The following is a 25,762-nucleotide window of genomic DNA, read 5'->3' as shown; positions in this document are numbered from 1 at the left end:
ATTATATATATATATATATATATATATATATATATATATATATATATATATATATATTTGTAATATACATTAAAAAAAAATAAAAAATGATGCGTTGATGAAAAATGTCAGTATAAAGACACTAGTCTATGGCCTATGCCCTTCATGTTACTAAACAACGTTTTCTCTTGTGACAGAAGAAAGTAGGCCTACTAATTGGATTTTGGTTGTCATGCAGCCAGTGAGTCCTGTAAAGATCCTCCTAGAATATAACATAATACATGAAAACATATGATCTGTAGTTTAAATTTCAGTATCACAAAAGTGGCAGTTATTGTGATCAATATTGAGCAATGCATAGAATGGATCAATATAACATTGATACTTCTCTATTTCTTAAAGCTGCCAATCCAGAACATATTTTAAAGGATACAAATACATTGATCTGCTTGGTGAAGAATGTTATTATAACTAGCACATCTGCAGTGGTTGAAGTGGTCTCCATACTCTTCCATAAGAAACAGATTGGGTAGGACAAAAACTGGAAATGTCTTTTGCAATTCTGTCTAAACCGCAGCACACATACTGTATGGTAGGTAGAAATAAAACAGCGACAACAATTCATAGACATAGAACTGCTTTATTTTTGTATTCATTCTGATCGGGTTCAAACACACACACACACACACACACACACACGCACACACGCACATACAGCCATCTATTTACGTCTTGTATAAATAGATGAATATAGACAGATATACATAAATACACATGTCTGATATGCATATTCATTTTTAAATCATGCTATGTCTTTGTAGGCCTAAAGGACTCTCCCTACAAAGAGGGCACATGGCGATTTGAAAACACATACACAACACAGCTGGACAGTCAGAAGAACCCCCACTGATTTGCATGTACATTAAAATCAACAAATCTTTCAGTTTAGAATATCTTACAAAGAAACAGCTCCAATTTATAGACCATAAATATAGCTGCATCTCATTAATCACATTGAAGAACATGATACAGTAAATCATGTAAATCGTAATAATTTCTTGCCAGCAGCAAAAAACAAAAACAAATAAAAATAATATTCTCCAATTCAAATGGAAAATATATTTATATATTTTTATATATGTATTTATAATTCTATGTACACATTCTCAGGAGTACAACTATCGGAGAGATAAATAAATACAACAGCAATAATGGGGGAAAAAATGATAGGCCTACATTTCAGATTCCTCAATAAGGCAATTAAAAGAACTAAAAAAAACAGACTGTACAAAAATATTGCTGCTATGCTCTCCACACGATGAACAACAGCAAACATGTTACAACTGGCCACTGCACATCATGAGAATGAAATGATCCCTATTTCACAATGTCTTACTTTGACATGAACTCCCTTACACACACAAATACACACAGCATACCAACTAACTGAAGAAAATTGCTACCTGTGACAATAAAGCCTAAATGTATCTTAGTTGAGAATCATATGCTGTCACAGAAACTACTGTAAACAACACTAATCCTGTGTAATGATTGTGATTAACGTCACCTTTTACACACTCAATAATGGTAAACTAAAGTGCCGTCTAAAAACATACCCATTGCTAACACAACGGAAAATGAAGAATTCTGGAGTGTTGTGTAGTATTGTGTGTAATTTGGCCTCTATGACTAGCTCATTTTCAGGTCCTTTTCTTAAGTGCAAACTCCAAATCCATTTACAAACTGCCATGTGTCTCAGAGAGAACATTGCAACGTACCATGTTCATTGAAATATACTGACAATATTAACTAAATTAATTCAATTGGATGATGATGTTAGGATGACCAGTAGTGTCAAAAGTCATTGATCATTGATATGTTGATTTCTGTAATTATTAAAACAACTGTGTGAATCAATATTCTTAGAAAATTATTTGTTTGCATCTGTCCATACGCAGGGCAACATTGGAAGACATTGTAATGATGAAAATATGAATACAGTGATTGACAATGTCTACTCTCTTAGTGTTGCGACTGATTCCACTACTGAAGGGGTTGGTATTTCAGTAAAAAGTTGTAAGTTGTAACACTGAACATCCATGAAGTAATGATAAACACTTGATGTAAAAACAAACCATTGAAATGAGCTATTATTGAACAAGCTATCAGCTACAAATGAATATTAAATTGTAAAAGCAAAGAGTTTGCACTGCAACTAGTTCACTATGAATGATCATAGTGAAGGCCATGACCCCACACAAATAAAAACAAAATAAATGTTCACAGTAGTGAAGTGCCCAGATAAAAATAAAAATAAAAGATACAAAGAGAATGATTCAAAGTAAAAACATAAAAGTTTCTCACCACTGAATATGTTCACTAACAGGAATGTGAGGGCTGAGGGCGTTTTGATTTCGCAAACATTACTCTTTTTTGTTGTTGTTTGGTGATCATTGACCTCATTTTTATTTTGTTCTTTTTTTGGCAGGGGATAAACATAATAATGTAGGATTAACACAGAGCAGAAAGAAAATAAAATGTAAGAAATATTTATGTTAATGAAAAAAGAGAAAAGAAATAACATTTCTGATTGTAACCAATGGGACATTCCCAAAAAGACTTGTGTTTGTTATTCTGCTATAGGTTTACTCTTTATTTTTAAGTTGTCGAGAATGGAAGTGAGAATGAGCGGTGATGTCATCACTGCACGTTTCCCCCCTCCTGTAGCCGGTCACTATTTTCTCTCACCTTTATTTTCGTTCATTTTTGTAACAATGTTTAAAATCCAGGTTTGGACTGGGATCCTGCTGCCACTGGTGAGGTCTGGACCACACCAGGTCTGGTCCTCTTCATGAAAGCACCTTCCACTGGCTGAGAGGAAGCTTTACTGTTAGAGAGAAAGAAAAAGAGAGAAAGAAAAAGAGAGAGAGAGAGAGAGAGAGAGAGAGAGAGACAGAGAGAGAGAGAGAGAGAGAGAGAGAGAGAGAGAGGAGGGGGATGATAAACGTGACCATTCATCATAAAGCAAAAACCTGTCTTCTGGCATTAATGAAAGTACATATATTGACCTGACCGATCCAATCCAGTACAAATAAATCAGAGTAAGAATATTAAAGCTGAAGAGACATCTATCTACTGTATTTCATATCAAACAACTGTTTGGAGTATGAAATCATATCAAATTAAGAGTGACAAAGGACTCGCATGTCAAAAAGACTGGTATGCTCCAGTGAGCAGAATGTCTGCAGCTTAAAACCACAGCTAAGAACTGGCAGGTGTCAGTGAGCTTTTAAGACAGTTCAGTCTTATTGTGCTTTAGCTATCTTACAAAGCCATGTTGTACATTTGGTGGGATATCTTGTGGATCAGGCAATACTGGAAAGAGGTAAGAGAGCAAAACCAAGCCAAAGCCTGATGGAGACGCTCACCGAAAATCTATTATTTCCCCCACGAGCAAAATGGTCATATATTAAAGTAAATTTGGTTTAACAACAGCTAGGTCAACCGCAACTGTCTGAGAGACCAACCTCTCAGAAAAACGTAGACCCAGCTGTGTGTTAGGATTCGGAATAGGATCACAAATTACTATTGAGATACCCGGTATATAAAAAAGATAAAAGATAAAGAAGAAATGTCCCCGGTGTCTAACATTAACTATCCAGCTGTGGGAGTCTTGCCATGGTGATGTATGAGGTGAAGACATGGAGAGACGCCACACAGTCAGACGGTGGGAGGCAGTGTAGTAAACACTGTCCTTCATGCTGCTGGAGGACTACATGGGTGGTGTAAGGTTGACGGCGGTAGTGACCATAGCCCACCCACTGATGTACAGCACAGCATGTACAGTACAGATCAAACCAAATGTCGGCCCAGACATACTGTAGATGTCTTGCCTAATTCAATGAACCTGATAAGATGGAGAGTTATGTTTAATCTAAATAGAACCAGCCTACCAAAATAAATCAAAGCTTCCCTCATAAGGACAGAGATTAACCTGCCAATCCTTGTAATCCAAGACTGCCTTTAAATACAGGGCCCTCCCAGGAGAAGATGGTCCTGGTCTATAGGGCTGAATGCAGAGTCTTTCTGTGGAATTCTAGGACTTTTTTTAAGGGAATTTTCCTGTTGTATATTTGACTCCTTCTCACTTACTGTCTCACTCTCCCCATTCCCATCTGGCACAGGCTCCTCTGAGCCATAGTGTAGCGGAGAGTACACCCAGGTCTTGTCCTCCGGAGGCTGCATTTACACACGCACCGCAGCAGAGGGGGCCAGAGGGCCAGTGGCACACAGACAGAAGCGACGGAAGGGCAGGCAGGAGGAATACAAACACAAAAGAGCACAGGAGCAGGAAAAGAGGAGACAGGACAAGAACATTAGAGAGATGCATTGACCATATCCACACAGTGGACATTTTGCTCTTGCGTCATACTCAGGAGAGGGAGGGAGAGTTTTTCTCACAATGTATAAAACATGGTTAAAGTGGTTAAAGTAAGTGTGATGCTGTATTAAAACAGCATCACTGCCATAAGTTTTCCACCACCTGAGTATGACATAAAAGCAAAATATATCATACGCCATGTGATTATGTTCAATAAAAAAGGAGGAAATGCTGCCCAGACAGATTAGAAAGTGTCAGCTTGATAGAACATTCAACTGTAAGAATGATAGTGTTAAAGACATTGTGAAATGTTAATGCACATTGGACTTCACTGCAGGCTTATATACATATATGCCTGTAAAACGTAAATGCCAGCAATGACACGTAACTGGTTGCTTTTGGAATAAGAAGAACACGCTAGTCGTTTAAACTGACACACCCCATAATTACGGAACTAAATATTATCATGGGTTTAACTGTGGCCTGTAATGAATCACATGCATCATTCCATCTCTACATTGCCTAATTTGGACTATCTCCTAGGAAGCAAAATGACACAGTGAGTCGATGCATCAGCCAAACAGGGGAGGGCAGCAGCAGGAGGAGGGGGTGGCAATAGTAGTGGATGGAAAGAAAGGAAGCCAGAATGCCAGGCCTGCCAAACGAGCCAGAGAGAGAGAGGGAGGGGGGGGGTCTTCCTCCAAAGCAAGTCTCTATTATTTAGATAGACTCAGACAATAGATGTGCTGAAATGGTTGTATAGTATTTTAACTCCACCACGATACCCGGCCAGCCTCTGTAAAAGGCTTCCAGTAATGTCTTTTTCCATAAGGTACTGGCCCTTTAAAAGAGAGCAAGCTGCCTCTGAGGCACGTGAGGTTGGTGATGAGGATGATGGTGATGGATGGAGTCAGAGGTGGCACCGGGGGCTGATGTCACAGCACGCACGCACACACGCACACACGCACACACACGATCAAAACCGTGCCGCCATTAAAGCATCTTCTCAGGTACAAACAGAGAAATCTGACACAAGCAAATTGGCTTAACTAAATGTCAATTCAAATGAAAATCTGGGAGTAAAATAAACATATATTATTTATTTTTAAATGGACACAGAGCGCTATATCTTGCCCTTACCCCTAAACTTATTTGCCATTTTTTACTATTTTAAAATACCTTTTAAAAAATAGTTCAAATAGCTGATCTACAAGCTCACAACGTGTAGATGTAGGTCGGCTAGTTGAACTATTTTAAAATGGTTTTCAAAATAGTGAAAAACACTCATCTCGTCATCCCTAGTCTCCGACATGTCTCCTGTAATTCAACATGACCACAAACAGATCCATAGTGGAGAGTGTGTAACCACTGACCATGACACCAATTATGAATTCTGACTAAGCCTACACATTCTGCGGTACTATGATGGGTGTGATCAAATGACTGCAAACTGTAGGCCTATCATGATGTGTTTCACAAGCAGCTGAGCAACCGCTAGCATTTAACACAGAGGCAACACCATGAGCACACTCACAAAGGATCAGCAACAGCACACTGGACAAATAACTACGCTGTAAGATTCTCAGTGTTAATTGACCCCTATATTGTTTATTGACAAGTGTCCCGCAGGGCTCAATCCTGGGTCCCTTCATTAGGTTACATTTATTTTCCTGCACCCATCTCTTTGCCAAAAGTAGCCCATCTACAAGCTTGGGAGATTGTGAGAAATTGGGAGATTTGCAATTTGAGACCAGCGCATATCTACCCAGAATTTCTTGCTGGAATGGAGTAACAACAATGACAGCTGAGCCGAGGTTTCCTCAGACAAGTAGAGACAATCTGGGTCCACCCTTCTGGAAACATACAGCAGGTAAGTGGGGACAGGCCCCGCAGAGCAAGAGTAAGGAGGGGAAATGTGAAACATAATGAGAAGGTCAGAGATGGAGTCAAGAGTAGGCTGCTATCTTTTCTGTTCACCGCTCCTCCTCTTCATATTCTTCTTCCTTGTCTCCTTATTCCCTTGTCTTCTCTATTTCCACTGTGCCGTCGCACCACTTCAATAACAGCCGGGGAAGAGCAGTCAGAGCAGAGAGAAAGAAATAAAAAAGGGTACAGTGAGGTCAACGATGGAGATGAGAGTCGAGGGGAAAATACACAAAAGAGCCGAGGCCTGCAGTGAAAAATAAAATTCATGGGGAAAGTGAAGTGGTTGAAGGAGTATAATAACCAAAAGAGAACGAGCGTAGATGAAGGAGAGGAAAATGAAACCGCAGCTGAAGGAGAGGAGGAACATAGTCATGAAAAGTGAATGTGGAGACTGTTGATCGTGGTTGAATAATTCAAACACAAGTAATTCAGACGAACTTGTGAAGTGAAGAGCGCTAGCTGCGCAGTGCCTCAGCTGACTTCAGCAATCACTCCAGACTCCTCACCGTCGAACGATATACTGATATTTCCCGGGGGAGTGCGGTGATTATATATCATGCCGGGGCAATCTCATGTCTATTAGCTGGTTCTCCGTTCAATACAAGTGAAGTCAGCCCCAACCCCAACCCCAACCCCCCTTCCCGAGATATCTTGCCTTGTCCTTCTGTTCAGTGTCACTCAAACAGACAGGGTACTCGACAGGGTACACTGTACACTGTATGCCACCATGTATAATTTTACTCGACAGAGAAACAGGTTTAAGTGTGTAAAACTCCTGTGGATGCAGGGGGTGAAAACAGTTGGGCAATATGTCTTCTGGTACTGTAGGTCACTACTGGTCACTACAGTACCAGACCAGTTACTTTCACTGGAGTGTGGTGTGTGTGTGTGTGTGTGTGTGTCTGTGCGGGTATATGTGTGTGTGTGTGTGTGTGTGTGTGTGTGTGTGTGTGTGTGTGTGTGTGTGTGTGTGTGTGTGTGTGTGTGCGCGCGCGCACGTGCGTGTAGTACTAGTTACATCTGAGAATGTATGGTTGTGCACAGTGTGTCCTCCTGACCCTGTGTCTCTCTTCGTTTCCACTGAATGAATAATAACCGGCTCTTCTTAAGTTGAGACAGGGCAGGGCAGGCTATGTGAGCAGACTGATAAATAAGTGAGGGAGCTCGCTGACTAACTTGTTGCTATGTAGGACCTCTGATGGCACATTTAAAGCCAGAGTCATACTCGACTGCATGGGTCGTGGGTCTGAAATAGCTGTACAACAAGCTCACAACATGTCGCAGAACTCCGTATAAATCACAGGGTGTTTGATTGCTGACAGAAAACACACCTCCAGAGCAGAACCACCAGATGTGAAAGGAAACCATGTATATTTACCATATATTGGCACTTCAGTGATTCTTGCGGAACTGCCTCGTTCCTGACCACATCACTGTCCAATAATCACGGGTAACGCACACCCTCTGGTGTAATATTGCTCGTCTGTCCGTTGGTAAGTAAGTAGTGACGTGACACACACAACATGGCAGATGTTGGACACGCCCTCGCCCTCCCCCCAAATCTCGAGACCACGTCCCAAGCGAAGTTTGCAAGCCCTATTGACTAATTCTACAAAAGGTGAGTACTTTTCCACGTTGAAGCTCACTATCTGGAGCTGTGATCACTAGCTCCATCTGCTATCCTCTACCAGCCCCTCATACATTCATTCATGGCTCTGCTTCTGGGAGTATTTAGACCTGCCAACACAACACTATCAGAGAGATCTGATGGTAGGTGGTTGTTGCCGGGAGGACAAACACGCACGCACATACACAATTACAATTTAGACATTTAGCAGATACTCTTAATCCAGAACATAATGGTAATAGGCCTACATCAAATACAGAGAAATAGTCATCAAGGATGAAGGATCATAAGTAAGCTAAGAACCTAACATCCGTCGAACAGTAGAATATTGCACGCACGCACATGTCTCCCTTTCTCTGACTCCAGCTCTTACTAATATCAAAGCTGTCAACACCGTGGCAAGTGAGGTGAAGCCAGCTGTTAGATCTACATTTCTCTACATTTGCGCGACAGTCACGTACATAATGACAAATCATGGCATTTTGACAGTTTGCGGAAATAAACGTAAAAGGTTGAAATATGGGGATACAAGGTTTCTGGACGACTGCCACATGCTATTAAATACACTGCATTGCACACCGCACCGCACTCTTCATCTCTCTCATACCAGTGGTATGGACTCGGCATCTTCTCTGAGGTCCTTGTGTCAACGCTTCTGTAGGACAGCATCGTACAGGCTCAGACTAGTCCATTCAATCATGAGCAACAATTCAATATGCATATTGCAATGAAATCATATTTTATTGCAATATATGTTGATATATGTCGCATAATATAATATATTCTGACAACACATATATCACACCAGGATGCTAGCTGAATATGCCATGCTATCTTAAAGGAGCACTTCACCCACTTTCAACCTAATTGGTCCTCAGTAATGTTCATTATAATAAAGGATAATTTATGTATGGCAGTGGAAGTGTCGATGTTGTCGCATACCTCTGGAAAAATTATTGACTTTGCTGGCTCTGATTGGTTGAAAAGGCTGCTACAATGGACCACAATGGAAACCAGCCCCCTATAGGGCTTTTTGTGTTAATAATCACGTTAATAACGTATTCGATCAAAAGACGAGATACGCAATACCACATTCACTTCCTGTAAATCTCAGAACGTTGTGAGACACGTAGTGCGCCGCGTTGCTCAGACTATAAATTAGGCTTAAGATGGCACAATTTCTGTCTACTCTCTCTGCGTCTCAATGTCAACATCAATGGGGATTCCAAGCTAATAGAAACTGACGCCTTTCTCTTCCTGGAAAGTTAGCATTCTGAAATAGAAGCCAAAAAGATTTAATTACCAATCCCTGCCTACTGTCATGATGATGTCACTGGTAGGCAGATTTCGGAACTGTCCACAGCCCTCATCTGAGACACATACAGAGTAGACATAAATGGTGCCATCTTCTAATGAGCATTAGTGAGCACCGAGAAAATGGGCGAAGTGGTCCTTTAATGGCTATGTAAAAATGATGTACCGCTAAGTGATTGATTGGAGCTGGCCCTCCTCAGTAGTCTGGTAAGTCTTACAACGTATCACTTCATTGAGTGCATGGTTTGTCTGCCTTTATCTGTCCGAATCATTTATAAATCCCTTCTATATCAGTCTTGAGGAATCATTAAAGTCAAACTGTGAATTTCTGCATCCAACAATATGTTTGCATGTGTCTATACCGTAGTACTGTAGGTCTGTTAACTGTAAGTGTTAATTTAGGCTAAAAGGCTTTAGCTTGGCCTAGCTTAGCTTACAAGGTCTGTGATTGGCACGTCGTCCTCATCATCTACGGAAGCCTGGCTGGTACACCCGGAGCCCGACACCAGGCTGGCCGTATCTGCTTCCACTACCACGACCACCGGGCTGGATAGAGCCTCCAGGGGATCCGTGGCCTCTGCAGTTCCAGGAGAGGAAGCGGCAGCTGGGGAAGAGGAGTGGGAAGAGGCCTCAGGAGCCATGGAAGAGCTGGGAGTGGCGGCGGCAGCAGCAGCAGCAGGAGCAGCAGCAGGAGTTTCAGCCCCAGTAGGAACCTCAGCACCAGCTGCTTCCTCTACCTCACTGTGGAGGAAGAGAAAAGAAAGGGGGGTAAGATTGGTAGTAAGATTGGTACTAATTAGAGATGTCCCGATACTGTATCGGTATCGGATCGGCCCTTATTTGGTCATATCGGTATCGGCGAATATGCCAGTCTAACCAACGATCCGACACAGGGGTAATGGGTTGACACTATGGCAGGTAAATAAAATGTTGCCCAAACTGCAAGTGCACATTTGATTGAGGAGTCTGGTATAAACACAACATGAGATATATAGCTAGATAGATTCCCGGTTTGTGGACTTCAAAATAAGATATGTTTTATTTTTTAAATTATTATATATATAATTCTCTGGTAAATTGTGGTATCGGGATCGGATCGGGAAAAGAAAAAGTGTATCAGGACATCCCTAGGACCCCTAAATGGGTCATTTGACCTCATCTTGCTGATTCTATTCAAGCTCTCAATACATAGAATACATACTTTTTCAATTAATTAAATAATCAAGATGCACTTTTTTTAATTATATAACACAAAACAATTCTAAAGAGCTTTTTTATCATTGACAAAATGGATTAGTCTGATAATCTCTGCTTGACTTCTGGGCAAATACACCCCAATTTGTGAGTTTGATCCCAGTACAACACTTACATACATACACCACTAGACTACACATGAGCATACAATACATTAAGAACACACAACACTTGTTTTGTTGTTCCCAGACCCCAGTTCCAGTCCTGAAGCCATCCTGCCTCACTGCCCTACTCTGACGTTCTGGTTAGCCTATGTTAGGTCTTTTCCAAACCCATTACTCCCTCCCACACAGTGCACCATATAACACGTCACGTCGCGCGCACACACACACACACACACACACACACACACACACACACACACACACACACACACACACACACACACACACACACACACACACACACACACACACACACACACACACACACACACACACACACACACACACACACACACACGGTACATCAAGCCCCATTAATTGGGGCACTTACAGTAAGCAACTCTAATAAAACAGAACAGATGTGCAGGGCTATTAGATTTGAACAAACAGGCTCTAAGTAAAGTGTAATGGATGGTGTGTGTGTGTGTGTGTGTGTGTGTGTGTGTGTGTGTGTGTGTGTGTGTGTGTGTGTGTGTGTGTGTGTGTGTGTGTGTGTGTGTGTGTGTGTGTGTGTGTGACTGTGTGTGTGTGTGTGTGTGTGTGTGTGTGTGTGTGACTGTGTGTGTGTGTGTGTGTGTGTGTGTGTGTGTGTGTGTGTGTGTGTGTGTGTGTGTGCGTGCATGCACACGTGCCATGCGTGCATGGGTTGTGTGTATTCATGGTCTAGTTGCCAGCCACCACTCTAAGACTTACCAGCTGTCTGTGTGTTAACACAATCCATTATTCTTCCTGTCCAGATCACTGACTATTAGCAGAAAGGATTTAGGCTTATCCAGACTGCTTTCTCAGCTTGTGTGTTTGAGCGTCGCTTCGCTAGAGTAACACTCTAGTGAATGAATAGTGAGGAATAGCAGATTTGGCATCTTACAAGGAGAGAGCTGATTGACTGAATGGTTAATATAGGGGGCACAGTGTGACAGTCTCCCCCTATCTGTTACACTCTATCTCTACAGCCCCCTTTCTTGTCCTCCCCGTCTCATCCTCTCTCTGCTCTCACCAGCAGGTGATCTCAGGCTGCTTGGAGAAGCAGGGGCATCCAGATGGTCCATGCCCCTGTTGCTGGCTCTGTGTCATTCACTAGCCCTTCAGCCCCAGCCATGCTTGCAGCAAGCTCCTTCCAGAACCTCAGGCCATGATGTTGAGCCCCTAGAGCCCCTCCCAGCAAGCACGGTCAGGACCTGGACCAATTTGTGACGTCTCTATTGGGGCCAGATCAAGTCAGACTAGTCAGATCTGGCCCAGAATATCACATGATTTCAACCAACATTAATTCTGCCCACTAAGACAGACATCCCTGGAAGAATCAGAGGGAGTCCGATCGAGGCCAGATCAACGTAAGTCATATCATAAGTCATAACTAGTCAGATCTGGCCCAGAATAACCTACCATATATTATTACAACTGGTGAAGACGTCCTTGAAATGACATAAAGATCCTCCCCATATGAGCTGTGATGGCCTGAACGTCCTGAACGTCACCAGAGGACGTCATCATGACGTCATTTGGCCTACTGGGCTGCCATCAGACGCAGATGTTTAATCAGTCTCAGCAGCCTCACCCTGATCATCCAATTGATTCCAATCCAGTCCAGTTCATTCAATTTCATGTTCAGTTTAAAATGAAGCTAAAGTGAGATAAAAGTAATCTTTAAACATTTTAGAATATGGAGAGGTCTAGCTTATCTCTGTGTTTTGCGGGTGGGGGATTAATCCACAGCCCTATATTGACTTTCTGGTTTGCCTATGTTGGGGCTTTTCTAAACCATTCACTCCCTCACAGTGTCAACCCATAGCGCACCCAACGCACGCACGCACACACACACACACACACACACACACACACACACACACACACACACACACACACACACACACACACACACACACACACACACACACACACACACACACACACACACACACACACACACACACACACACACACACACACACACACACACACACACACACACACACACACACACACACACACACACACACACACACACACACACACACACACACACACGTATGCACACATTGCACACGCACACACACACACCCACCCACACAGTACAAAATAAATCCTGATAAACACGCATACACTCGCTTAACTTAATTAGATGCCTTCTCCAGATCACATGGCACATTCTGTCTGTCCATAACCAGAAACTTAAGTAGACCTCCCAGACCCTAATAACAAAATGGGATAGTGCATTCGCCCTCCATATTCTTTCTGTCCATTAACATGGGACGTAAGTATCTCAGACTTAAATTGCTGAGGTTGTGCGTTGGCGTACATATGTGCGTTTCATGTTGCACAGTGAGGGGTGCTCACCCAACAGCTGGCTTAGTCTAGGTTGGAGGTTGGCAGCAGATTATTTATAGCAGGGTGCCAAACTCAGTCATATTAATGATTGGGGTCATGGACTACTCATTATAATGGCTCTACAGCTTAGCTAACCCCCTATTAGGTCGCATGCTCTTTACCTGGCATGCAGGGTTCTATTTCTTGTTGTTTCTAAAGGAAAGAACATACTGGTCCTGATGGTACTGAGGGCGCCGTAGCATGGGTTTTAGCGATCAGAGCAGCACGTGTTAGTAGTTAAAACTAATATTTCAATGCCCAACAAATGAGTGCTTCAAATAGGCTTTCCAATAGTATAATACCAAGAACTTTCAACTGAAGTACATGAAACAACAAGAGCTCCTCAGTGTTAACTCATCCATTTGTGACAATGAGAATGAAGGGAGTTCAAGAGTTAAATTAACACTCTTACTGTGTACCTCTAGTCTAGTGTGTGTCACTGGACAAGAATAATTAATTTATATGTTATCCTCAAGTGACCCATGACATATCCAACAATGGTACTGGTCCTAAGGCATCGCACACACGCATGCACACATCCCCAGACGTACCTAGTGTCAGGCCAGCTCTGTGGAATAGTGATGGTGGGTTCACTGTCATGCCTTTTCACCTCCACCTCCACTGTGATGGTCTGCTGGTCCTCATCACGACAACGCAACTCCTCCTGGGTTCTGCTCCCACAAACAAACACAGAATACACTCAGAGGAAACAACGTGTATGTACAAAGTGAAACAGCCTCGCACACACAAAGTCCCACTCATAAACATAGACCAACAGACTGACCTAGCACAGTTTCCATTCACACACGCCTACCACACCCAAACACGACTCTGGTGCTGTATAAAATATGAAACTAAGAGCTGTGGAAACACGTAATGGGACTTTCAGCATGTTGACTTGTTAAAACAAGCATGGCCTTTGTGAAGTGAAAGCAGCATTCACTGTGCTGCAGACTCACCGCCCGTCGTGGCTGACAGACTGGGTGTGTCTCCTAGGGACAGAGAGAACAGTGTCAATACAAGCTTTATGGTAGGTTGTCATACTGGGAAGGACATCAGGGCGGGCTCCGAAATTATGTGACAGGACTTCAACATACGTAGAAATTTCATATGATTTCATCTCATATTTGATGTATGTGTTACCAAAATGGTAACACTTGCTATGCATCCCACGTTTATAATGCATTATGAACACACTTATAAGATATTATAATCTTCTCATAAACATGTATAATTATATTTATAAGCGCTGATAAATAATCATTATACTTTAAAAGCTTAATCATAACACATTATAAACTTTATTATAATGACTTATAATATCAAGTATTATAATACTTCATAACTTGCTATGTATTCCATGTTCATAACGCATTATAAAAATTATTATAAGACAATATAATTTTCTCATAATTTTAACCTTCCTTTGTCAAGCAATACCAATATATGTAATGTATATAAAATATAGTGAATTCATGTCACAGAGACAACAGGCGTAGCAGTTGCTTACACATGGAACTGAACACAACTGTGTAATATGGGATATCTTATGTGTGTTGGTACCTGTAGCGCGGGTGCTCTGATGTGTCAGATGGAGACCTCTCAGGAATGGATAGAGAGGTGGTGGAGGAGAGTGTGGTAGCGATTGAGGCAGTGGTGGCCTCTTCAAATGACGGAGGGGTGGAGGTTAGGAGGTCAGATCGCCCTGGGAGAGAAAGACAGAGATAAAGAGAGTAGTGATTGGACCATGATATTATGTCATGATATTATGCTGTGTGACTCGACAGTTGACAACTGACAATGTGTACCCCCCCGGCGGCAAATTTCCTCATTATGTAGGCTCAGGTACAGTTTCTATCCCCAGGACATAAGATTTCAGAACTCAGAAATAAAACTGCAATAGGATTACATAGTTTATAGATGTGGAATGTTAAGATTCTGGTCATTGTGTGGAATAGGAAACGCCCACGTCTCAAACTTTCCTTGTTACAGCGGGCCAGAGCTGATGGCGGTCTCTCGTTGCCTAACTTCAAATTATACTATTGGGCTTTCACTCTTCGCCCCCTTTTAAGATATTTAGACTCAACTATAAAGGTCTGTTGGCGAGAGCTTGAGGAGAGTTTGGTTCATCCTGTTGAATTGAGAGATCTGATCTATTCAAACATAACGAATAGTCAATGCAAAGTTCGCTTTGGGCCAATCATCTCTCAGTTAGTAACAGTGTGGAGAGCGGCTGAAAAATTGTGCAAGATTGATTTGAAATGGAATTCGTTTTCCCCAGTGTTCAACAATGATGGTTTGCTTTTGGACAATCGTCCTATTCGTTTTCCCAGATGGAGTTCCAAGGGGATTCATACTTTGGGTGATTTATTTGATATTAATGGTTTACGTTCTTTCCAGAATTTATGTGATATTTTTAACTTGCCGGGTAACTCTTTTTTTTTCTATTTACAATTGAGAACTGCCATGAGGACATACGGGGTTCCATGGCAGACCCCCCTTGCAATGCACCCTTTGCATAGACTTATTTGTGATGTTAGGTCAAGAGGTTTTGTTTCCATATTGTATGATTATTTATTAGAATCTAGTTATGGGACCTTGGCTGTCGATACTGTATGGAGGAATGACATACCAAATCTAGATCCAGATTGGAGCTGGGATACAGTGTGGTCTAATGTTGTCCTGTCTTCTAGGAATCCTGATCGTCAACAAATTCATCAAAATTTTGTTCATCGGACATACTTAACCCCCCGCAGATTGTGTGCTATGCGGATTTTAAATAATCACAACTGCACTTTCTGCACTTCGAACACCATAGGTACATTCTTTCATATGGTGTGGGAGTGTCCGAGTGTCCTCACATTTTGGAATCTGGTTGCTGCTAATCTTTCGATTATTCTACAAATTAACATCACACCCTCCCCATCTCTATTCTTATTAAATGATGTATCCCAGTTACCATTAAATAATACCCGTATTCATGTCTTCTTTGCTGGCGTAACGGCCGCAAAGAAGATGGTTGCTTCGCACTGGAAACCACCTCATACATTGTCATTTCGCCAATGGGCTTTGACCTTTCTAGATATAGTTTATTTAGAAATGTCTACAGCAAGATTGCATGGTGCAAAAGAGGAAAACATTGAGATTTGGTCTGGTATTGCAGATTTGGTTAAGGGCATGATTTAGTCATTATTATTACTAGCCCTTACCCGATATTTGGGTCCGGGTGCATTTTTTATTCACTAATAAATTCATTATTAATCATTAATGTGTCAAATCGAAAAAAGGGCTCCGTTAAGACCTCCATATTCATATGGTCAATGCATGTGTGAAAAGTGGGAGTGATTGGTGCAGGCAATGATGACATAAGGCGGTGTTTCTGACAGACAGACAGACAGACAGACAGACAGACAGACATTGTTAGAATTATAGTATGATTATTATCATTATTTATTTTTTGTTCCCATTGCACAGTAGTACTGTAGGAGTACTGACATTTTGTGGCATCTTTGGTCTCGGGGGGAGGGGTGGGTGGGATTGTTTGTTTTTGTGTTCCTTGCTTTTGCTGTTATGTGATGTTTTATATGTGTTTTGTTTTCTTTAGTCATTCATGACGTTAACGTGTCTTATTGTGATTTTTTGTCTTTAATAAAAAACATTTGATAAAAAAAAAAAAGATTCTGGTCATTGAGTGCCAATTAGGATTTTAGCTTCTATTTTTCAACATTTTCAGTACCCAAAACCAGATATATACTGTACATTTTAGAGAATTCTGCCTGTGTTCACAATCAGGTGATCATGTCAAAGACCCTGACGTATGCGGAGTATGCGGAAGTGCTGTTTACGCCTGTGCTCTGACGTCGTTCACTTTACCTCTGCATTTACAACCCAGCTTTGTTTCTGTGATGCGATGGACCAAAAGAAACGTTTGGCTTCTCTTCTCAGTGCTACTTATATTTTCACTCTGTTGCACCACTCTTCGACACACGACATTCACGGAGAAACAACAATACGGAACAATAGCAACACAGCACGAAACAGAAAACACACGGTCAGTGGGCACTGTGTGATTGTGTGTGTGTGTCTCACTCGGATCGACACAAACTGCGACACAAACATGTGGCGTTAGACACGGGTCGAGCTTCTAGTATTTAACAATTCTACTTCTATCTACCTGAGAGAGAGAGAGAGAGAGAGAGAGAGAAAGTCTGACACGGATTGTCTACCTTCATCCTCCAGCGTAGGAAAGCTGCGTGCTCCTCTCAGGTCATAGATGTTCTGGTCTCTCTCACAGGGCAGCCGGCTGGCTGACCAGGCCGCTCCAGGACCGATGTACTTGGGCACCGACAACGACACGCGGCCTTTCTTAGACGGAGATGACTTAAGAGCTGGTGTAAATGGAAAGTGTGATGATAAATACTGTTAGACGGAGATGACTTAAGAGCTGGTGTAAATGGAAAGTGTGATGATAAATACTGTTGCCGCTCAAAGATTCTCAAATCAATGCATGGCTTTTGAATAATGCATAATTTCAATATGGTACAAGCAATACCCATATACTGTAGACTACTTTTTTGAGGGCCGCTAGTCCCTCCACTGCATGGCTTTTCGAAATTACGTCATAGGCCAGCCAAGTTTATGGACTTTTGTCAAGAGCCTATAATTATACATTTCTCGGCCAAGCCAAGTCTATGGACTTTAATGTTTGTTTAGGGTAAAATGATGATGAAATTTGTGTCAGCCAAGTCTATGGACTTGGGTTTAGGGTAAATTGTGACGACGTAAGATGTCATCTCGATGATATAAATAGCCTACATCTTGTTATTTCAATTTTCAATTTTCATGGGTGAACATCAACATGCCCCCAAAAATCTGGGCACCCCTCACTTCACACATGTGTGATTTCCTATGCACAGCTTTGAGTGTTTGTGTAAACACAAACATTGAAGACAAAAGTGAGGACGCAAATTGTGATTGACCAGCGTGATTGGGTGGGATTGGTTGAGAATGAGATGATTTACACTTTTTTAACATTGACAGAAACATCAAATTACCCTTTGATTTATGTGCAAACCTTCATCTTTGAAGTGGGATGCAATGGGAAATCAAATTGACCTTTTCCCACCAGCGTGAAATTTTGCACGCCCTAATAAGGTATTCAGCAATATTATTTCCCTGACAAGGCTTGGCAACAATACAGAGTAAATTCTGGAATTACTGGAGTTACTCATGATCACAGAACTGACTATGTAAGGAGATGTGTCCATCTGAACAAACTCACAGGAACTCTTCTTGAAGACGTTGATGCTCATGAACTTGAAGAACCTGTCAGCATAGAAGCCTGGCCGATGGACCGATACCGTGTCCTGACACACAGAGAGAGAGAGAGAGAGAGAGAGAGACCTTTAACGAAGCCTTTATTTAATCTTTTGTGTACACTCACATATTCTTCAGGACATTTCTAGAAATGTCATGCTTTGGGTACTCACAATAATATTAAAACCCATGTTTTGTTTTGTTTTGTTTTGTTTTTCTCTTAAAGAGATAAAACCAGTGATTCTTGCGAGAGAGAGAGAGAGAGAGAGAGAGAGAGAGAGAGAGAGAGAGAGAGAGAGAGAGAGAGAGAGAGAGAGAGACACACACACACACACACAGACACAGACACAGACACAGAGAGGAAGATACTAGATAGTGAAGTGAAAAGGACCAAACCAAGTGATCATCTGATCCACTTTACTAATGCTTTTTTTTATAATGTTTTTTGAAAATAGAAAATTACAAAAGATGCTTATCTACAATGCTCCCAATGTGTTTCATGGCAACACATTGTGAACTTGTACTGTATACGTACCTGGTATTTAATTTTAAAAAATGAGAACATCCGAAAGATTTTTCTATATAATTGCAGACACTAATGCTGTACAAAAGTCAAATAATGGCCGATATACAGTATATCGGCCCGGCTCTAATGGATACACAGACTCTGGTACACAGTGGTGACAGGCTAGAGGCTAATGTAGTCTGTCCATTATTCATGATCCTACAGGCTAAGATCACACTGCCACCAGACCAGACTGACAGATGACACTGGGTATTTGGTTTAGGCTGATAAAGGAATGGGTGGATGCACATACAGGTGGAGTAGATGGAGAGACGAGGATAGAGGAGCGTGGTGGTAAAAGGTTAAGGTAAGAGATGAGGAGAAAGGAACACAAAGACATTATGTACAAGCAAGGAAGAGAGAAGCTGCGGTAAACAAATATCAGCTGGATGCAGAGGAAGGGACGGAGGCCAACTTGGCCCAAGTAATTTGAACTAATTTCAGACCCAATTATAGTGAAAACAGAACTGTAACTGCTAACAGAAGCCACTTAGAAATCCAACTACTCTTCCTCGCCCGGTAGCTATTTCTGAGCTTTGAGCCAGCATTGCTCGAGTGCGTGTGTGTATGCTAGAACAAGATAAAGAAAATGTGGGAGAGAACAAGAGTGTGTGGGAGATGTGCAGGTGATTGGGGTCAGAACTACTTTGGGAGAAGACAGAGGAGAGAACGACACGGAGAGGGGAAGGATGAACAGAAAGCCTGAGCTCTCATGCAATCTGTGGATGTAGAGTACAGTATGTTTAAAAGATTCACTGCATGGATTTGTTTTCACTCATCTCTCAAGGTCTCATATACACATATACACACACACACACACACACACACACACACACACACACACACACACACACACACACACACACACACACACACACACACACACACACACACACACACACACACACACACACACACACACACACACACACACACACACACACACACACACACACACACACACACACACACACACACACACACACACACACACACACACACACACACACACACACACACACACACACACACACACACACACACACACACACACACACACACACACCGCACGCAATGCCGCGCACACAATGAAATAAAACTGCCCCAAAATGAAATAACTTAAGAATGCTGAACATCAAAGAGAACAACAATAGCAACCAAACAAGATTCAGCTCAAGAAACGAGATAATTCAACTGTTTTTATTTTGTTTAACATCCCTAGAGACCACAGCAGACAGTATCAGACAGACATGTAAACACTAACACTAGTTAAGAGAGCTAAAGCTCTCCTCAGTCTGTCTGGCTAGGATGGTCACAAACCTTAAAAAGGTCATTGTAAGTCAAAGCCAAAGTTGAGGAATACAAAAATAAAAATCAACATTTATTCATTACTGACAAGGCCTTGCATAGCAGAGCTCTATAGGATGTATTGCTGACCTCTTAAAACACTATCATACTTCAGTCAGGAGTCAACTAATTGTTATTGCATATAAAATTACCAGTATATTTAATCGATATTTTGTCGATTTAGATACTCTGAGAAATTACATTACATATCCAAGGTGTCTCCAGTCGCTAGACAAAGGTCTTTTAGTTGTACTGCTGACTAAGCTAAGATTAAACAGAGAGCAAGTATTAGCACTTATAGTGAAGCCTTTCATGGGTGAAGCGTTGTTCAAATTATTCTTGGCAGTGAAAAGTTTACTTATATATTTTCTTTTTAAAGTCTGTCATTGTATTTTTTATTATTTTTATTTATTGTATTTTCCTGCAGTGTTTTATCGTCATTATTTTAGATATATAAATAAATGTGTTTGTTGTTCTTCTTCTTCTCCCTCTCAATAAACATATTTATATTATTAGAGCATCAATGTGATTATGGAGACTGTATGTTGAGTATGTGTGCCTGCCCATGTTTGTGTTTTATGTATAGCAGCATTAAAAATGCAAACTTACCCCATCATGAACCAAAGCCTTCCACGTGTGCTCCAGTTTCTTGATGAGCCTGCAGACACAAACAGAAGCGCCCTGTTAAAACATGTATAACAGTCACAGGCAAAAAACATAAACAGCCTGCCTGCAGGCTATGCATGTCTGTTGAAGGAGACCTGGAGGTGTTTAACATAACTCTGTGGTATTTTAGATAGACAGACCTTTATTAATCCCCTGGGATGAATTCAGTCGCCAGAGGCAGACCTAACAGGGTTAGTTAGGTCTGTCATGCCAAGCTTTTCAGCCGCGAGCCCTTATTTTGAAGAGCCCAAAAGCTGTTTTGGAAGTGACCAGAAGTAATAATCATTTCCGGGGCGAGCGCTAGTTATTATTATTTCGTCACAAATGCTAATATAGTAAGCGCGACGTTGTGGGGAATCTTTATTGAGCTCTTAAAACATTGAAGTTCTGTATGATCACGTCAATCTGAGCCTCAGTTCCAAAGAAAATGCAGCTAAAAATTGTTGCTAAAGATAGAGTGGACGGAGCGAAAACATTCAATGATGTCACAACACGGAAGCAAAGCGTTGCCAGGTGCCAAGAACCGGTAAATATAATACTGGCGATTCTGAATGCATTATAACCTAATAGTTCGTCCAATGTCGTCCTAGGAGAACTGTGTTTTCTTCTAAGTCGTCCAATGTCATTTTAGGCAGAGAAAGAGTTTTTCTGGGTGAGGACTGAGGATCCACTTGAAAGTCTCAAAATGGTTTGCGGCCCACCCATCTGAGCATGATCATTTTAATGATTGATCGATCAATCAGGCAATTAATCAATCAATCATCAATTATGGCTGTTATGGCTGACGGCATGTGGTGATTGGCTGTAGTTCGTTCTGATTACCTGTAAGATTGCAAAATGTCAATGAGTCCAATGTAGAGAAGAAGACTCTCCCCTTTTCCATTGACTGCTGGGATGCCTCCCATCCTATTGAGAGAAGAAGAAATAATTTTCTCTGTATTATTATATACTTTAGTTACAAATCACTGTTGTCTGGCAGAAACCTTGTATGTCCAAAACAGTTACTTCTCAGGAAATGGAAAAAATAACCTATGGTCCAATGGAACCAATGCAGTTATTACATTATATTATATATTAAGGAAACCTCTGTGCACCAGTCAGTCTGTCTGTTCCACATTTGTCTCCTCAGTGGGTTGAGCAATTGATCTGAACATGCAGTTTCACGTTCCCAAAATGTAAGCTGTTTATTAGTTTTTGTGTAAACACCTGAGGTTCGGGTTATGGAATCTCTAGCTGCTGCCTAGACCTGTCTTTTATGTACGAGACAAAACATACCAAGCTGTGATGGTTCATGTCAAAAGAATGCATGGGTCCTAAACATGCATGAGGAGGTAGCGTGTCACGAGTGTTCACAAAAATATATTTTTCATCCTGAATATTTGTGTTCATTGCTGCACTATACAAACTCTCTCTTAAGTACTGACCCATAATAACCTTCTTAAAGGAGAATTCCATACTAAAAGGCTTTCTTACCTTTCTTTGTAGTTGTTACGTCCCCATCAAAGAGGTCCAGGTGTTAGTTTGTGCAAAAGCTCCTTATTGGCTATTTCCCCTACCATAAGCCCTAAATGAATTGCATTGAATTGAATGGGATGCTAATTCGCTTATTTCCATCGCTCAAAATTATAATTTTTTTGTATATATCCTCTCTTCATAATGTAAATAATAACCCAAACTAAAGAACACTTTACTACTTATTTCGATGGAAATAAGCGAATTAGCACAACACCCCATACATCCCATTCAATTCAATGCAATTCATTTAGGGTTTATGGTAGGGGAAATAGCCAATAAGGAGCTTTTGCACAAAATAACACCTGGACCTCTTTGATGGGGACGTAACAACTACAAAGAAAGGTAAGAAAGCCTTTTAGTATGGAATTCTCCTTTAACTTTGCCAGGTGTAAAAGTCAAGTCAATCAAAAGCATCTTTCTCACTATGAGATTAGCAGCGCTGCGCAGCACACACATACAGTACACACCGTTGTCAACTTGGATCAGTGCCGTCCTCTCACTGCTGCCCTTTCAGATCTCATCACTCCACTAGTCCACTTGTCTCATTTGCTCCCCTTGATTTGGTTTGCGGGTCTTATCACAGTGTGAGATTGCTAAAGATGGCAAGTGCAGAGCCTCCGAGAGCGGTTTTGATTGACAAATATGAGGCGCCTGGACAGAAATCGATCCAAATTTGTGCTCCCTCTTTCAGTCTCTATACCGGTGTCGTGATTAGGCTTGACTATAATCCAGAACAGAAAAATGGACATTCTGACATTCATAGCGAAACATAAAAATAAACGACAAACAAATTAATATTGGAAACGGTGGCAGTTAAAGGACCACGTCACCACTTTTCAACCACACACACACACACACACACACACACACACACACACACACACACACACACACACACACACACACACACACACACACACACACACACACACACACACACACACACACACACACACACACACACACACACACACACACACACACACACACACACACACACACACACACACACACACACACACACACACAAACTCACGTGTCGTCAGTGTCGATGGTCTCCCCGCAGGCCGCTCCTCCCTGGATGGACTCCATGGCTGTGGAGTAGAGAGCTTTCTGCTGGGCCACAGGTCTCTTCTCACTATCGCTGCCTCCCTGTGAGCCCTCCATCTGTCTCTCCCTCTCTGCCTGGTCTATGTTGTGGACCCCCAGCAACAAGCTGTAGTCCATGATCTTAAAGCTTTCCAGAACCTGGGAGAGAAAAGTAGGGATGCACCATGTTGAAATCTTGGCCGATATCCATTATACATTATTATTAGCAGCATTGGTCAAATCGATTAATGCCGACACCGATACTGCAAAATACAAGTTTCTAGTACGGTTTACCTTACACTTGTTAGTAATACAGTAACTGTGATTCAGGGTGCAGGAGCAGCACATCTCTATGGGGTACACATATTCCTCAGCTAATCAAATCATCGCTATGGGGCACACACAAACACACAAAGCTGGGCATAGGAGGTGCTAGCGCCCCTCCAAAATCAATTATGATTTTTTTTAAATATATAATTCATTAAATTGATTAGTTTGATAACTTTTTGCACCCCTATTTACAAATGTAACCAAAGGAAAAGAAAGGCTCCATGATGAGTTGACTGTGCCGGGCACACAGCCAAACACACATGAGCCCGTGATTGATGTGACATGAGGGACCGTGCTTATACCACACCAGACACCCCATGTTTCACTGCTCGCTCCTAACAAAGAAGGTCTAATTTATAGACGCAACCCCCTGGGGGGTGTGGGGCGATAAACACGCACATAAATATCTCCTCTTGTCTCCATTGAGTCACTGTATGTATACGCATTCTGTTTTCCCTACTGAGTTCAGTTCACACTTCCGACTCCGTTTTGCCACCCACCCCGTCCCCCTCCCTCAATTTCTCTTCTCTAATAATACTAAAATGAATAATAACAGTCTGTTGTGGTATTTGTCACTGAATATTTCCAAATAAGTGAAGTCCGTCCTCTGCATTTACCCGCCCTAATTATTAGGAGCAGTGTTAACACAGGACCCAGGGAGCAGACTGTCTTGCTCAGGGACACACAGACGACGCATGGGAGAACCGGAGGATGAGCCAGGAGTCCAGGACGGTGAACTTATGATTACCAGGCCGCTTCTCCACCCACTCGGCTAAGTGATTTCCACACTCCACTCGGTTGATGTCAAAACCACGCCAGAGGGAGGACTCATTTTGGTTCACATGATAACCAAAAAAATTAATAAAAAGAAGGTCATGCTGCATTACACACAGGATGCTGAGTGAACCAAAATCATGCAGCACTCCTGAGCTCAACTGGGCGGAAATCGCCTGCATGCAAGCCAACATCTTTACCCTCCACTCCCTTATTGCCTTGCATCGTTTACACACTCCATCATTGATTCTCTTACCGGAGCAGCTCTCTGGGGGGTCATGATGAGCATAACATTACATGGATCCAAGATTCACCAGCAATCAATGCCTCATACTATTCTCATGCTGATCTCTTCCTCTATCTGGGTAAATTATCCTTCTACAGCACTGCCTCCCAATTGTGGAATGCCCTGACCCCTTCCCTCAAAGAATGCAAATCACTGGCGTCCTTTAAAACAGGCCTGAGAATCCACCTTTCAGCAGGCCAAAGGGAGAGGAAATGATCGCCCCCACCTTGTTATAACCCTTTTTTCCCCAACCTGTATTTTTATTATTTTTTGTGGTGATTTGAATTTTGTTATTTACCCAGGACCTGAATGGAAACAAGACCGCAGGGACTATTTTCGGCGATATCCTTTTAGACTACGTGTTTGACTGTACTCTGTTTACATTTCTGCCTAATAGAGTATTCAATCAATCAATCAATCAATCAATTCTACTGCACAAATGTATCACTACTTATTCTGGTCTAGCATCAGACAAACCCCTCCCTCCCTCCCTCCCTCCTCTCTGGCACTCACCAAGCAGTCTCTCTGCAGCGTCTTGACCAGGGCCTGGTGCGTGTCTTGGTCCAGTATGAGTCCATCTTGCATGTTCTGCATGAAGTCCAGGTCTTTGAAGGTGGGCCTGGTCTTCTCTCGTTCCTTCTTGGAGGCGCGCCTCTTGTAGGTGGAGCCCTTCAGGTCATACTTGAGGTGCATGCGCACCACACGGGGTAGAACGTTGTTCATCACCACCACACGGATGTTCTTCCCCCCGGACTGGACACAGTAGAGGCCGAAGAACTTGGGCAGCAGGGTGCGAGGGTTCTGGTTCAAGTTCTGAATGAGGGGTGGATAAAAGACAAAACTAATGAAAACAGATAAAAGA

The 25,762-nt window shown here is 41.9% G+C and overlaps 1 protein-coding gene across 1 annotated transcript in view; it reads right to left on the bottom strand.

Annotated features, from left to right (window-relative positions):
* Positions 1–616: 616 nt before the first annotated feature.
* pip5k1ca (phosphatidylinositol-4-phosphate 5-kinase, type I, gamma a) overlaps positions 617–25,762 on the bottom strand; it is a 60,367-nt gene continuing 35,221 nt past the window's right edge. Inside the window, exons 7-17 of the mRNA XM_080769810.1 lie at positions 25,414–25,713; positions 23,458–23,669; positions 21,729–21,812; positions 20,850–20,898; positions 18,294–18,378; positions 17,239–17,400; positions 14,576–14,717; positions 13,972–14,004; positions 13,564–13,683; positions 9,665–9,968; positions 617–2,866 (exon numbers count right to left, since the gene is read on the bottom strand). Coding sequence (XP_080625936.1) covers positions 2,864–2,866; positions 9,665–9,968; positions 13,564–13,683; positions 13,972–14,004; positions 14,576–14,717; positions 17,239–17,400; positions 18,294–18,378; positions 20,850–20,898; positions 21,729–21,812; positions 23,458–23,669; positions 25,414–25,713 — 1,494 coding nt within the window. The 3' untranslated portion in view covers positions 617–2,863. The remainder of the gene's footprint in view (positions 2,867–9,664; positions 9,969–13,563; positions 13,684–13,971; positions 14,005–14,575; positions 14,718–17,238; positions 17,401–18,293; positions 18,379–20,849; positions 20,899–21,728; positions 21,813–23,457; positions 23,670–25,413; positions 25,714–25,762) is intronic.

This window comes from Protomyctophum bolini, assembly GCF_963924005.1.
Source record: "Protomyctophum bolini genome assembly, chromosome: 8".
In the NCBI taxonomy this organism is placed as follows: Eukaryota; Metazoa; Chordata; class Actinopteri; order Myctophiformes; family Myctophidae; genus Protomyctophum; species Protomyctophum bolini.
Note: the sequence above shows the minus strand (reverse complement) of the source record. Positions and strands in the feature narration are given on the sequence as shown.